This window comes from Nanorana parkeri, unplaced genomic scaffold, assembly GCF_000935625.1.
Source record: "Nanorana parkeri isolate BGI_ZX_2015 unplaced genomic scaffold, ASM93562v1 scaffold382, whole genome shotgun sequence".
Taxonomy (NCBI): Eukaryota; Metazoa; Chordata; class Amphibia; order Anura; family Dicroglossidae; genus Nanorana; species Nanorana parkeri.
The window spans coordinates 378915-396027 of record NW_017306650.1 but is presented as its reverse complement, the minus strand read 5'-3'; the positions used below and the strand labels follow the sequence as shown (position 1 = coordinate 396027).

The 17113-nt window shown below is 40.9% G+C and overlaps 1 protein-coding gene across 1 annotated transcript in view; it reads left to right on the top strand.

The window, feature by feature from the left end:
* The window catches only part of BCAR3 (breast cancer anti-estrogen resistance 3), a 92214-nt gene that overhangs the window by 56165 nt on the left and 18936 nt on the right, over window positions 1–17113 (top strand). The window contains exon 3 of the mRNA XM_018559224.1: window positions 13008–13139. Within this exon, the coding sequence (XP_018414726.1) occupies window positions 13008–13139 (132 nt within the window). The remainder of the gene's footprint in view (window positions 1–13007; window positions 13140–17113) is intronic.

Below are 17113 nucleotides of genomic sequence, written 5' to 3'. Positions count from 1 at the left end.
CTCTGCAGTTATTTAATACTGCATTCTAGCTTCACATTAACAGGTATACAGAACAAATTTAAGAAGGTCAGATAAAGCATTATCATAGAAATCACTCTAAACTGGGATTGATAACAAGATGCAGCTGGAGGAATCCAGTTTGAGTACTTGGAATCCGAACAACCGGACATCCACTGTGTGTCAGCAGCCGGTCTGCCAGTCTGTGTGTTCAGCTTGGTTGTTGTTTTAGTTGGAGAGTCACAGCTGAGATTCTTTGACCTTTCTATACACTTTGAACATTCCTTAGACTTTCTCAGCATTTAAGTCCTTAGTAGAAAGAATGTTAAATGTCTGTGGCCCAAGAATTTTCTATGTTCTCAGCTAGGGACAATAGAGACACTTTTATTATAGCATTCAAGGAAAGTGCAAGCATTTGGTGCTCCTGGCATACATGTGACTTTATAACAGCAATAAATACCCTTTGAAAATATTTCCTGAAATGATTGCTGCTGTGTAACTAAACACATTTGGGTGTGTGCATGCATGTAGGTGTGTGTATGGCTATATATGCAGGCATATTATATAGCTATGTATGTAATTTCTTGTCTTGAGTCCCGTCATGTACAAAGCTCTTTAAATAAAGACATTAAATCACTGTTTTTCACAATGACCAATCTCCTGTGTTAGAGCGTTGTTAGTCAATAACAAGGAAAGAAATATGGATGGCTCTACAGGGAAGGGTAAGAAATAAGTCAAGACAACTGGACTTGCTGTATTTTTCTTGAAGACGTTTCACTGGCTATCCAATCAGCTTTCTCAATTCAGAAAGAATTCTGAAACCATTCTGATTTGAAAAAGCTTGTTGAATAACCAGTGAAACGTCTTCAAGAAAAATACAGCAAGTCCAGTTGCCTTGACTTATTTCTTACAGATATACCATGACCTGGATGAATGCGAACCTTCACAGACATATCAAGGGTAAGTCCACCTTAAAGACACATTCCTGTTATTGGTGGCGTCTGCTGGGCTGTGTCCATTAGATCGCTCTGCCATTTTTTAAGTACAGTAATACCTTGGTTTACAAGTAACTTGGTTTGAGAGCGTTTTGCAAGACAAGCAAACATTTCTGAAAAATTTTGCTTTGATATACAAGCAAATGTCTTGCAAAAAGAGCAAAATTTTGTAGAAAAGCAGCACCCGAACAAGGCTGTAGCAGTGCGAGCGCTGAATCTGTTTAACGACAATGCAATGTCACATTGGACAGATTCCTTGTTAAGGTTTCACAAAATGAAAAAGATTACATTGAGCCAAGAGATAGCAGTGATTCTGTTAGTGATAGTGAAAGTCATCCTACACAATAATCCTCCTCTCTCTTGTCCCCCTCACACCGGCCACAAAAGGTACCTGTAATTGGTTTATTTTTCTTTATATTTTATATGTTATTATATTACAGTAAAGTATTGTAATCATTGTATATGAATATTTTTGGGATGTGGAACGAATCATCTGAATTTCCATTATTTCCTATGGGGAAATTTGCTTTGATATACAAGCGCTTTGGATTACAAGCATGCTTCCGGAACGAATTATGCTCGTAAACCAAGGTATTACTGTATAAGTTTAAGTCCTTTATGGTGTTTTGGGGGTTTCTGCCCATTAGTTCTGTTCCCAATGTGCCTGGTAGATTCTTCACAATATAAAACCTATTTTAATATAATTTCTACTGAGAAATTAAAGTTTTAGTAGGCTGAGTGTAAGTTCTCATACTGAGTGATATCTGTATGTAGACTGATGCATCAGTTTCACCGTTGGTATGCCTCAGACATATAAGAAACCATTGGGTGGCTTAACTGTCCAGCATTAACAAAAAAAATGATTATTAGTATGGGGTGGACTAACTCTTTGAGGGGTAAGGAAACTTTTGCTAAGTTTTCTTATCCTTTTGCCCACACCCCTACGAGTTGCTGTAGCCCACCATTTCTATCCATAGCTCTATACTTACTGAGATCTCACGTCAAATACTATATACCTTGTGTCGTCTTCTTCACCCGATGTCCTCTTCTATGGAGCTGGGAGATAGATTGGCTCCAATAGAAGTCTGTCATGTGAAGAAGTCAACACGAGGTATGTAGACAGTGCAACGGGCCTGGTTAGTGAGCACTCAGCACGTTTAGAGCTGTAGGTGAAGAGGGTGGGCTGCATCAGCTGGGGGGAGGGGGAGAGGGGGGAGGAGTCAGGGCAAAAGGGTAAGAAAACTGCAAAAGGTTCCTTACCATTTAAATGTAATTTCATATAATTTAGGTACAATTCTTCAAAATGAAATACAGTAGTTTTTTTTATTTCCATATAGATATTAATATATATATACAGATTTTACATGATAGATTTTCCTCAGGTATACAAAAATATATAATACATTTGGGTGTCTATTTCAAGTGCTCAGCTTGTTTTCGCCATGGGCCGAGATAGAAATGTAATTATTGTGCATTTCACAATACAGTAAACACCCTCTAATCACATTATGTGCTGCTTGATGTGAGCCTTGTAAGACTTCACATGAATGCAAACATATTCTAGTAATGACCTGAAACCCTGAGGAATTGTACACTGATGTGGCTACATCCTGAATCTCTGCAGGGCATCATTTTACACTGGGACCGGATACTGGAGACCTCTCAGCTACTGTGAGAGGTATTGAGAGTGCACTGGGGAAAATTGTATTACACTGGAGGATGTGCTACCCACACCATTATGGACACTCTTGAGGGGAGGGCCCGGTTATTAATACCCATGCAGGCAGTGTAACCCTGTAATTGGTCAGCTTTGAGTATGAGATCATAGGTAACCAAGTTATAGCAACTTACAATTGGCAACTTGGAATAAACCATATGTGAGCTTAGACCATGACAAAGACAATTGATTACGGTAGCTTTATAGAAGCAGTACATTTACAAATGTTCCCCTTTCATAGCCTTGTCATCTCAGGTGCCTGATGATTACCTAAAGAAGGATGTGTTTGCTTATGGAGTTACTCTTGACATATGCAAGGGCATTATTTATCAGAATAGCTGAAGAATGTACTATTTTAAACTACTGCATTAAGCTACAGCAACCAACCAGAGCCAGGCTTCATTACCCAGCTGTCCTTGTTTTCTTATACATTTGAATCTGACTGGTTGCTGTGTGTCAGCACAGTTTGCCTTTTCTTCCTTCACACACATTTATAATAGAGGTCCATTAGGCTTTTATACAATGTGGAAAGATTAAATAATTAAATGGGGTTTTTTAGGTGATCAGTGACATAGCCAAATATGATTACATCAAAATCGTATAAAACACTTCTTTAATCATATCATTAAAAACATATCTCTTTTGTCACATGAATACATGTTTCCTTTGTTTTGTTTTGAAAATCTCTAATAAAATCTGATTGCACCAAAAAACATATCTCTATGTATATGCAGGATTTCGGGATCGACATCCCATCTGTGTATGTTATTGATTGCTTCCTATTTCGATTTCCTCCAAGTTAGAATTCCTGAAGAAGCACATGAATCGGGAAACGTGTTGAATTGCGAGCCCCTCCAACTAGTAAAAAACAACAAAATTCTTAGATCAAGTCATTGGGAAATACTACATTCTTTTGAGTCAATTTATCTGGAACATCTTAGTGGAGTGGTATTTGGAGGTTTAGATTCTTACATGTATATGCTCTAAGGAAAGCTTTCATGATGTTAACATTTACTAGAATGTTGAACATTTTAAGAGATATGTTTTTAATCATGATATGAATAAGGAAGTGTTTTATACGATTGTGATGTAATCATACACTGAGTGGCCAGATTATTATTACCACCCCATCAGTACTTCGTTGGGCCACCTTTTGCCTTCAATACTGCAGCGATTCTTCTTGGCATTGACTCCACGAGATGTTGAAAGGTGATGCGATGAATCGGACACCATGCCTGATGAATAGCACTGTCCAGTTCTGTGAGATTTGATGGTTGTGGGATCAGCTACCTGATGGCTCTTTCAACTTCGTCCCACAAATGCTCAATTGGATTGAGATCTGGTGATTGTGGGGGCCACCTAAGCAAGGTAAAGTCTCCCTCATGTTCTTGAAACCACTCCTGCACAATACGAGCACCGAGGCATGGCGCATTGTCTTGTTGGAAGAAGCAATCTCCATTGGGATACGCCATCAACATGATAGGATGAACTTGATCGGCAACGATACTTTGGTATGTTGTGCTATTCAGACGTTGTTCCACACGAATTAAAGGGCCCAAATCATGCCAGGAAAACATGCCCCAGACCATAACACTGCCCCCACCAGCTTGAAGGGTTGTACTCATGCATGTGGGGTGCATGCTTTCATGCTGTTCCCACCAAATTCTCACTCTGCCATCTGCATGATGCAACTGGAAACGTGATTCAACGGACCACATGACTTTTTTTCCAATGCTCGACTGTCCAATCCTTGTGTTCCTGTGCGAATTGGAGACGTTTTATCTTGTTAACTGCAGACAGCAAAGGTGTTCGAACAGGCCTTCGGCTTCCATATCCCATACGATGCAGTGTACGGCGAACAGTGCGTTCAGAGATCATTTGAGAGGATCCCTGATTAAGATCTGCAGTAATTTGATGCACTGTTGCCCTTCTGTTGTCTTGTACCAGTCTTGCCACTCTCCGTTCTGCCCTAACATTGACTAGTCGCTGACGGCCACAATTCGCACGTTCAGACCCAGATTTTGGGCTGACAGTCCAGTCTTTAAACACTTTAACAACAGCTGCTCTTGAACATTTAACGAATTCTGCTGTTTTGCTGATACTCGCTCCATGGCTCCGAGCGCCAACAATCATCCCACGTTCAAAGGCTGTTAAATCGCGTTGTTTACCCATATCTTCAGAAAAAAATCACCTCTACTGTCGTGGTAAACAACCTGCTTCTCTATTTATAATGGTCTGGCTCTCTAGCAACTTCAGCGCAAAATTATAGCTAATTTGCCTAAAACGTCAGGTGGTCATAATAATCTGGCCACTCCGTGTATTTGTCTGTCACTGAGCACCTAAAAAAAAAAAAACATTTTATTTTTCAATCTTTTCGCATTGTTATAACAGGGGTGCGGTGCTGTTCACTCAGGGTTCTTTGCAAAGCTTTTTTAGGCTTTTAAACAAACTGGAGGGATGTGTTAGCTTTACCAACAAGTTAGGTGCCATATATTTTTTCTTTCACAAGAATTGTAAGGTGCCATTTATTTTTTATTGCACATGTTATATTCTAACTGCTACTATAAGGAATGCCTGCTGCCTTCCCATTGTTTGTTATAGGCAACAACACCATCTCTTTCCATGTTTCCATAGAAAACACTATGTAGTACACAATTATCATCTGTGATGTTGTGAGAAGCATTTCTTTAATGCACATGGTAAATGCATATCCTATTTACACTCAACACTGCTCACAAATCATTCATTTCACTAGTATAATAGGTTTTACTGAAGTACTAGTTGTGAAAATCGGAATTAGCATATCGCTGTGCCTAAACATGAACATCAAATGGGGATTGACTAACAATCTCTGTTAACAACACTCAGCTATTAGTTTTATAAGGTCGGCAAGGTAGCCTACATATTTTTATCAATAGAGTTTCCATTAAGGAGAATAGTTGATCGTTACCAACCTAGACAATAGTCTGACACTCTATGAAGGCACCTGCTTAGCTCCTCCATACCCCAAAGGCAACCAGGCTTGTGAAATCCTGCTCAATGTGCAATAATAAGACTGTGGGATGTAATGTCTTTGGGTACCTTTTTAGGTTTCTTAGTGTAAAACATTTATTTTATAACCTTTAGATCTGCACCAATCTAATTAAGCAATGGGCTTTTCCTAAGGTGATAATGAGACGTAATCATGTTGAACAGCAACCTCAAATCTCAGGTCCGTCAGGCAGGCCTATAATTAAGCTGCATATAATGATGATGGTAAGATGTATTTCAGTGAAGTAGGATCTGGTGTAAAGCTGAAATCAATAATTACACTACGGTATATTCAAACATGCAGTACATAAAAGTCAGAAAAAATACTAATACCAAAAAAGCTGTGAAAAATGAAGAATCAAACAAAGGCGCATTGGGGGTTCAGTGTTAAATTCTAACATTTGAATAAAGTTCAGCTTTAATGCTATCATCATAGCCTCTTTTTATATTTACCTACATGGTAGATGGCACCTGGAATGGATTGTGAATTTCAGCTCTGAGCCGTGGAACTAATAAATTAAATGCCATTGTGAAGAATCAAGTATTTATTCTGTTCACTGTTGGCAGAGCGTCTGAGTACCTGAGTCATCATCAGCTGTTATGAATCCTAAAACCTTTAATCAGAGCTGAGCAATGGCACTTGTGGGTAGGATTCTTGGAGACCTTGTTCATTCTAGAAATGCCATTTTGCAGTTAATGGACTTGCCAAGATGTCTTAGTAAGATTGAATCATGTAATGCATGTTCTTCAAATACTTGTTTTTTTAAGATAGGAATGGACACAATAGAGCAGGAGTGATTGTTGAGTAAGAAAACCAGCATGTTCTTAGGAGAAGGCTCATCCTATGGTTTTCTGTCAGATCATAGTCACCCAAAAACAAACAGTGCAGGCAGGATCAGGTGACAAAGCACTTACAGGGCACTGCAGAAGCCTTTAGGGTAACACAGTCAGTTGAATTTTCCATGTCCATGTTGGAAATGTCCAGCCCATGGCTTACTATTATTCCCTTTGTCTATGAGCAGTGTTAAAGGTTTTCAGTCCATCCAAAAGTGGCATCCTAATTGTAGGGGGAGCCAGAAGGGCTGTGCCGAGCCATAGCTTCTTGCATGTCTTGGATTCTCTAGCAGTGAGATCTCTCTGCCATAGTTTCCAACACTTTTCTTGTCTTCCTGGTTGCTCCTATCCACTGTTGTATGTCCCACCATCTCCTGATGTATTCTCTATAAGATCAAATAAAAAATCCACCAGTTAGTGGATCGCAATGGCCACATAATAGATACATATAATGTTCCTTCTGCAAAAACCCTAACTACATACTACAACTGCAAACTATTGTTATGTATCATCTTCTTCTGAGTCCAAACACAAAATCGATCATCGATTTCACCATATCACCATATCAACAATCAATTTTGTTTTTTCTAAATACTAACCATGTAAACCCAGCATAAGTTACAAAGTAATTCAAAAGCCCTGATGAAGGGGGATATTGTGGATCCCTGGAACCCATTAGCTGTTTTGTTTGATCATAATAAAATACAATATTGAACTCTACCAGTAGCAGTGACTCCACCATCTTTTCTCAAATTGGCTTCACTTGAGATTTCCCCCTCCTAATCTGGGAGTCCCTTTTTTTTGTGTGGGAGCAGCCCTACGAAGAACATTTAATACTGTAAAGAAGAGAATTACAGATATATGTGGGATTCTGAAAGTATGAATATCTAGTGCCTGTTCAACAAACCCATAGACATGATATATGCAGACTCAGAAACTCAAGCTCAAATAGAGTCGTTAAGGGATATAAGAAATTGTCAGATAGTATAACTCCCCAGCAACTGCCTTAAACTGAAATATCAGTTTTGGTTGGACTGACTAAGGTTGGGGCAATGCATGCTGATAGGATGTCTATGTTTATATGTCTTTGTTTGGATTGGGAAGGGTAAAGATCTCTTAGGGGTCTATTCACGAAGCTGCCGAGGGCAGCCGAGTGAATGACCGATCTGAAGTGAAGTGAGCCGAACACTGTTCGGCTATTCACTTGAGGCTGGTACGGCTGATTTCAGCCGTAAGATCACGGCTGGCTCCGCCCAGCTGTCAGAAGCATGTGCGTTCGGCTCGGCTGAGCCGCTCGGCCATGATCGGGAGCTGTACGGGCTATTGTGAATAGCCCGTACAGCACCCCTTCGGTTCTACTGGGGCCGAAGCTAGCCGAAGGATCGGCCAGATGCTTTGGCAGCTTCGTGAATAGACCCCTTAGTGCTGTATATAGTTTTAGTATTATACATTTGGCTGCTTCAAGCCCAACTAGAAAGAGCAGCACCAGTAACAAATGTGGGGGATAAAACGGAAGAAAGGAAGAAAAAAGTGAATGCCGAATTTTGTAGGTCACTTGTTTGGAGTACATGTTTTTATATTATTTGATATTAGGAGTTCAGTCTTATTTTTATGTGTTTGGTGTAATTTAGCTGTAGCCACATTTGTATTGTGTTATCTTACAAAGGAATACGAATACTAGCATAGGCTCTGTTTACTAATGAATAAAGGAAAAAAGCACGCCGCGGAACCTGTGTGTTTCATTCCGCTGACTTTGACTATATGAGCAAAGCAAACAGGGTTTCTAGGATAGGTGAGCTTACCAACGTCATTCAATGGCCAGGTATCTAGGATTTAGCTGTACTGATCCAGGATAAGTCTGCAGATTTGGTTTGTAGATGTAGATGTTGTCACTGAAACAAAAGGATGAAAGACTTCTCAAGGAACTTCTTCTACCTCAAGAAAGCAGAATGGCATTTCCTTAATGCTAAGACGTGTGTGTATGGTTTTACAAATCCACAACTATATGCTGCCAAATTAGGCAAACACGGAAGTGTGCAGTTAGTAAGTCTTGTGATCTAGGTACCCATGCCAGATTGCATAGCCATTTCCTTGGCCTCCACTTCAGCAGCAGCACAACCTAGTCAAGAACAGGCCCCTAGCATGCTAATTGGACAATAAAGGAGCAGAACCACACTGAGGGCATCCTTCTGCTTAGTTTACTTTCTCTGCTATTAGCATACTCCGTACCATCTCACGTGTACTCTGGGTCTGAATGGCTTCCCCCGTTGTCCTCGTTTCTCCCAGTGCTTCTCCCCAGGGGTTCATAAACCTTGGAAAATATGAATAAGCTTACAGCACCCTTTCCCCCACACCTCAACTATATATATATTTACTGTGCGTGATATATACACACACACATACACTTTTTTAACAATGGGCTCTTATACTAATGTTTGCACTGCTTGCGGTTTTTGCTTAGTTGGGGAACTCTCATGGTTTCAGAGCTGGCTTATGTAAAACTGTAACATAAGCTGCAAAATCCTCTCATTACATTTTCCATATTCTTGAGCTTTTCTTTTAAAGACGGCTCATTGTGTGCGTTCACATCCCACACTGGTAACTGGTATGGGATTATTAGTGAACAGGAGGATTAACGTGGATCTGTCACCTTGCATTAACAACTTCACATACAATATCAGATCAAAACTTCCTGAGTCTAGTAATTTGGCCTAAAAATGATTTTAAATCCCCCTTCCCCTGCATTCCATTGGCCATACTTGTATATTTTTACACACACGAAATGGATGAACAGTTATACTAATGAAAATCACCAACAGGTGAACATGAGTGAATGTCTCCGTGCAACAAATAATGGATAATGTTTCCGTGCAACAAACCCTAAATTGTAAAACTAAACACATGTGGAATCAAATTGTATATAAATCTTGCCGTCTGTGTCCTAACCCCAATAGGTGTGCGAATGTGGATACAATAATACAAATCTGTGCTTCCACTCCAATTAATGCAAGAATGCTACAAATCTTATACTGGTGTAAAACGTATAAGTGGTGCAACACTTATACCACTCATGTCAACACAACTCATGTCAACGCAATATGCCAATGCAAGTCAACACACTTGCATTGAATCACATTCAATGCACACATTGCGGTTTGAATGAACCATGATACAACAGACTACAATAATTCATTCTGCACGGCACTCTACAATACTAAAACAGTATAAAAACAGTATAAAGAACCACACCTGCCCTGCAGTTGTGTATGTTGTGGTGCACTGCACACAATAATACTGCAGCAACGCTTTTGGGTTCGGAGGCGTGTTAGGGGCCCATTCAAGGTGACATAAAAAAAGTGCATTATTGTGTAAAGAGACATAACTAGAGCCTCATAAATTATGTCTGCATACATAAGGCAAGGTATATTTTTAAATCTTGGTGTACTTCCTCCTGATGTGTGCAGTAATCCAATGTGAGACGCTACCTCTGTACAGGAGCATTCTGTAATATAGACCAGTCAATGCTGCTCTCCCTCCTTGTGCAGGGTTGCTGGTCTTGTATCTGCCACTCCTGTAGTTTTCTGTAGTGCGTGGAGCTGCTTTCTGCACAGGAACGTGCAGCACAATGATAATGTCACTGCTACTACAAGGTAATCACTGGGTTTGTAACTGCATTTGGAGCACAAAAAGGTGGATTTATAACCATTGTGGCTTTTGAGGAATAATAAGGTATTTAATTGAAAGTTTTTGTGTCCAAAGTTTAGCTTTAAATTTGCTTTTGCTGCTTAGACAGAAGCATACAGACTATACCTAGTGTCCTGTACTGCAGGACCCATTGCAGTGTCATTATTATTATTTTTATACAGGATTTATATATTGCCAACACTTTGTGCAGTGCTTTACAATATAAGGAAAACATTACATTCACTATACAATTTAGGACAAGAAGGTAAGGAGGGCCTACAATCTAAAAGGGAGGGGCAATTGATACATGAGGAGGTAGCTGTGTGGGGGTCATAATCTATTATGGTTATATTTGTAGCTTTGCTATAGAATAACAACGAATGATTTTCTATGGTTCTCGTGACCATATTTGTAGCCTTGCTATAGGATAAAGCCTGGTATACACGTATCAAATTTCAGCTGATGAACTGGGACCCTTCCGGCCGGCATCCCTCAATCATCTGATCGAAGGAGCCGGTTGGAAGATTCTCAGCTCAACAGAGCTGACAGTAGAAACAGCGAGGAATTCCTTGATCAACGCTCGTAAGTGTTGATGGAGGAATCTGTTATATTTTCTTTGTTCAGCTCGCAGATTGGACGAAGAAAATATATACAGTACATGTATACTCGGGTCAACAAATGTTGCAGTTTGTATTGTCTGTGGAAGGAGGCCCCCTGTAGAGACCTTCATCTGGTTACGGTCCATTCACCCATTTAGCTTTCAGGTGACACCAAAATGTCAGCTGAGGTAACAGTGTGCTGAAAATTCTGAGGTTTTCCTGTGATGTTTCTCCAGTCGGTGACACCACCAGCGAAGCCTGTGGTCATCTCCAGTAACTTATCTGTAAAATGTGCTGAGCACGTTCAGAGCTGGTTTGGCTTGCAGCTGTTTAGCAGATCTTGAGCCGAGACCCTGCTTGCTGCAACACAATATCATCGTATCACGAGAGAAAATAGCCAGTGGTTTACGGAGACGATGCCTATATTAAGTGAACTTGTGAACCTGCTATTTTACACACCCCGATGACTTACATAGAAGGTGACGGCCATCAGCAAACACTTCCCCCTGTTTATTTTATTTATACCATGTTGAAGGATCAAATTCTGAACACCTGGTCCAAAACTGCAGATCCCATAAAGTGCTAATGATGGGTCACCATATTGAAGAAGTAATCTTCAATATGGTGGCGAGCGAACACTGAGCCAGCTTCCCGGCCAATCAGGAAGCCGGGTGTCAGCAATGACTCGCTGCCCGGCTTCCTGATTGGCTGGGGAGCCGGCTCTATGCTGTTTGCCTGGGAAGCCGGTCAGTCAGCATCGAGCCGGCCAAACAGCATCGAGCCGGCTTTCCAGGCAATCAAGAAGCCGGGTGGCGGGTAATGACACGCTTTACAGCTTACTGATTGCCCAGAAAGCCGGCTCTGTGCTAGTGGAAGTATCGGCACTCGGTATCGGCGTGTAGCCAAGTATAAATATCGGTACTTGTACTCGATACCGAAAAAACGCTGTCTGTGTCGCCCTAGCTACAACCCTCCCTTACGCTATCAAAAATGGGGAAAAACATTTTGGATTTAGTTCTACTTTAAACTTGTGAATCTTTTAAAAGCACAAGCTGCATCTAAAATGCAAATACCACAGGTTTCCCACTATTGCCTTTTATTAGCTAAACGTTTCTTCTCTGCTCCCCTTGGATTTAGTTTCCCTTTGTGAGGCGGCCTGACGTTATAGCTAAGCTCAGACCACCGCAGTGACCACTATGGGCATTCTTATTGGAAAGGGGTATGGCAATTGGTGGAAGTCAGGTACCACTTACAAAGTGAAACTAAATCAGGGAGGGGCACAGGACAGGCTTTTCCCGCTAATAAAGTTGGTAGCTGGCTTCTTGTGGTGTCTTTACTATGGAAAGTTTCAAATGAAGTTTTTGTTCACTTTGGGATTAAAAAGGCTTTAATTAAAAATGGAAGGTACATCATATAAAAGAGTTGTACAATTGTTCACAAACCATAGGAAAGGTATACGTCCATATATAGATACTTCAACATAAATTCATTTTTTTCAGGTAGAAATGTTTTGCTGTTTCTGTTTCGGACAATAGGGGCTGGTTTCCATTGTGGCCTTATTCATTCTATAATTCCATATACTGTACAAACCTTTCAGAAAAAATCAGAATATGTTGTAGCTGTGAACACACATTTCATGGCCACCAATGTCAGTTTGTGTATCAAAGACCAGCTAATAAAAGGCTGCAATACAGATTTATTGCTGTACATAAAAAGTCAGTGACATGTGACACCTTAGTATAAGCAACTTAATTTCCAAGACCGATATTCTAGTGCAATTCAATAAGTATTGTGTGCCGATGGATTTAAATAAACTAACATTATACCATAATGTGTCTGAAGATGACGTTGATGACTCACTCAAGCGTTAAATGATAAGAGGCTGTGGGCAGCTCTTCATAAACTCAGTACAAAGGGCAGATGTGAATTTTTGAATGTAAGCCATCCACAAGTGCAGGTGCAGCCTCCCCATATCCGATCCTACATGACGGCCTTTGATCACACAAGCAGGCAGGCTTAGGAAACGCTACACCCACACCTCAGGACTGGTGACAGAGCATGTGACAAGTGACAAAATGAAAGTTCCTTTTTGCTGAGTGTAGCCAGGTGATCTCAGTGCAGCGGGAGAGACTCACCTGTTGTGTCTTTCAGTTCTCTAAGGAGCGCTATATTATGGATGGAGGGACCCCTGACAAGCTCAAGAAGGAATTGGAGGAAGAGCTGAAGCTGAGCAGTGAAGATTTACGTAGTCATGCTTGGTACCATGGAAGAATTCCTCGGCAGGTAAGGGCACCTCATACAATGTGCTCCTTCTGCTTTCGAAAGGTAATCAGAAGCATGATAGCAGCCATAAAGATCTAGGTGGTTTTCACCTTAAGCTAGCTTGGGTGACTTGTGACTTTCCAGCTTTTGTGAAATGATAAGTAACAGGAGCTGCAGAACTAGAGTTTGCTCAACCTTCATGACAGGATATAGTACAACTTAGCATATCAACTGCAGAGGCATGGGTTACCTACCTATACATGGCATTATAGGACTTATAGGTCCACACTAATATTTCTGACCCATGGCTGGAAGGGCATGCTGAGATTTTAACTTCATGCCATGCAGTTCTGATGTGCCAATGCTTCTCCCTGCCTGGCCATTTTCAGAACAACACACTTTGGAAAAACATCAGATTTTAAAGACAAAGAAAGCAGATTAGCTCTTAAAGTAGTGGCAGCCTCAGAGCTCCGGAATAAACCCTCTACAATCTGCAGCAGAGGGCTATGTGGACAACTTGAATATGTCTGAAGAATGCATAGATGTTTAGTTAGATAATAAATTATTTGAGATACAGATATAAAATTATAGCTACATCAATGAGTTGATCACCCATACATTTGAAAAGAAAGATGAAGATTGCACAGTCAATGGAACTTCACCAATGCTATTGGCTGAGTAGATACGTTTCCCGTGTGCCCGTTCCTCAACCAAAATAAGATCTAAAATTAATGGTTTACTTCTTGGCTTACGAAACATGGGCAGATCTCCCTTACATACATAGTTACATAGTATTTGAGGTTGAATAAAGACATTAGTCCATCAAGTCCAACCTATTAGGATCTCATTCTAGGAGTACCCGTACCCCTGTATATTACGGTCCCTTAAGAAATCGTCCAAAAGTTTCTTGAACAATTCCACATTATTTGCTGAAATCACCGCCTGTGGCAGTGAGTTCCAGACCCTAACTGATCTTACTGTGAAGAACCCCCTTCGCCCCTTGTAACCCCCTTCGCCCCTTGTCGCCCCTACATAAAAACTCTGACAAAGACTTACCATTTTGTATGAATAAAAAGGTCATTATTGTTCTCAAGGGAGCCTTTATATTGTGTTCATTTGAAAACCGACCTGTGTAAGGGTGATCTTTCCTAATAGTTTCAGTGGTCAGTTAGTTTTGCAGCCTAAAGTCCAACTGATGAAAGGGTTAAGCTCAGGCTAAGCAGCCACTAGCTTCCAACCTCTCTTCTCTTGTACAATGAACATATCCTGCAAGTGGAAAGGTATATAATAAGCTACTTGTCAATGAGGTCACCAGGCCAGTTTATCTGACTTATTTGTTCAACACACCTTCTAGTCAATGAAGGAGCAGGAGCCGTGAAAACTGTTGTCAGTTTCATATTCAGGCTTTAATAACCATACCATTCACTAACCGGTTGTTGGCCATTGCCTAGGGCAGTGGGTTTAAAGGGGCAGCACCCCAGTATTAACAAATCAAGGTAGCAATTTTTTTTTTCCTTTTGTATGGCTTCCTGTGGTCATCTGATGATGAATAAAGAAATTGGACTGAAAGGGGTGCAGGATTTCAGTGAAGTCACAAGTAGCCCTGGAAACATAGCAGTTCGGGGAGGGTTTTCCACTGCTTGCACTCTGCAACATTGAAAACATTCAAAGGTAATCTTTCTGAAAGTTACCCATTGTTGACAGCATCTTTCAAAGTAGTATTCGGGGCTCTCTTGTGATCAAAGCCAGGATTTAGTAAATGCATTCCTCTCCCTTGGGGGTGTGAGTGTTCAATGCTGGCCTCTGATTGCTGTATAGCGGCACCAGTCAGAACTGAGCAGTCACACCCACTAGAAACATATTACGAAACTCCAGCGTGGGAGAGGCGGATAGAAGACCATTGCTGCACCTTAGATTGTAAGCTCCTTGAGGGTAAGGACTGATGTAAATGTGCAACTATGTAAAGTGCTGCGTAAATTGTCAGCGCTATATAAATACCTGTAATAATAAATTAGAAGCTAATATATGCGCTGGTCAGCTTTTAAGTTCGGTATACACTAATATTTTCTTCATTCAACCTGCGGGTTGAAAAGATTATCTGGGTCAATAAGGAGGGGGCAAAGCAATATTTTTAAATCTTCAGTTATAAGGGGGCAGCTAGCCAGTTATCGGAATAAATTACCTGACGTCACCACCTGCGGCAGCCAACTCTGCTTTCTCATTTGCTGGAATTTACAGCTGAATAATAACATTCTGGCTCCAGTAGCACATTCTTGTTTAATGTCTTGTGACAAAGGACCCTGTACAGAAGGCGTCACCATTCATGAGTTCCTTAGATCGCAAGATGTCCAAACACAGCTCATATAAAACCCGTAAAAATTCCTCACTTCCACTCAGCAGGAATGTGAATTTTATTATGATATCCTAGAGATATCTGGCAGTAAATAGGCCGGCATGCATCGTTTTATGTCATGCCGGAACATGATAACGCCTGATAAACGGTGCTGTGATCATTATAGTTTCATTTTGATTCAACATGATTGTCAGGAATTGAAAGTTTTATTGCTGTAAAAGGCATTTTTGTAAATGTCTGATCTTATTGTATTAAAGAAGAACTCTGAAGCACTGCTGGTATATAACATGGTTTTAGGAGAGCTGGCAATCTTTTAACAGCTCTTCTAGTTCTGTAGCCGCCCTGTATGTGTGGAAGAATTAGAATTTCTGCTCTTATGTGCAGTTGTGTTACATCTGCAGCACTCTGTAATAGAGCATGTGTGAGACAGGACAGTGCAATGGGAGCTGTCTCTGCTCTGATCCTGCATGAGCTGTGCTGTCAGTCAGTACAGTGCAGTGGAGGAGTTGTCACAAAACATGCTGTGTGATGGTTATGCAGGGAGTAACAGTGCTGGCTGACCAGTACAGGTTCAGTACCTACATATAAGGCCAAATAGTTATCCTAGGAATCGTCACAATTGTTAGGCCTGGTTCACACCTGAACGTTTTGTAGCGCGTTCAACGCTCGACGAACGCTCTACAAAACGCCCAAACATCTAAATCCCATTGTATTCAATGGGTCTGGTTCACACCTTGCCGTATTTCCGCCCGTCCGAACGAGATACAAAACGGCCTACGCCCAAAGAAGTACATGTACTTCTTTGGGGCGTTTTGGTCTCGCGTTTCCATTGGGATACAGCCAAGTAGCCCTCGGAAACGGGCGTTTGTCGCACGTTTTTTTTAAAAACGCGCGACGCAAAATGCACAACAAACGTGCATATTCAATACGCCTAGGTGTGAACCCAGTCTAAGGGGAAATAGTCATGTGATCATGCAAGCAAACTTGACCAGGGCAGTCCATATGCACAATGGTCTTCAGCTCATAAGCCTTTTGTTTTATCAGCATTTCATTTGTTATAGTTAAAGGTAACAAGCCAAGATAGAATTACCATAACTGTTGATGCTGACTTGTATTTGAAGGTACGTGCTCCTTGTCCTTGCTTCACTACTTATTGCATCACTGGCACAGAACAAGCAAGCAGCCAGTGATGTGTCAGAACACCTAACACACTTGTTTAATTCATGTTATTGACCTTCTAAGATGTAAAAAAAAGGATGAGGATGACAGCCCTGGAGCATGCACATTTTACAAGTGATTAATGGCAGTTCTCACATGTTGGCTTGACAGGTTCCCATTAATTCCCATGAATAGCTCTGAAGGCAATCTTTTCCCATACAGGACAAAGTAAAAGGGTCATTTAACCCGACTCATATTTGGACTTTTCTCCGCTTCATTGAAAAATCAACTTTGTTATTCTGGAGGGTCCAGAGGTGTCCATACTGTTAAACTTCATCCGAATCAGCAGGACAAAATTGCGAGCAGTGTACGTACGGCCAGCTTTAGAGTCTCCAGTGAGTGTGACTTGGGTATAGGCTATTTTCTACTACCCATGTAACCTAGAAGTTTGAAATAGCTCTGGGATCTATTAAAAGCTTGGAAT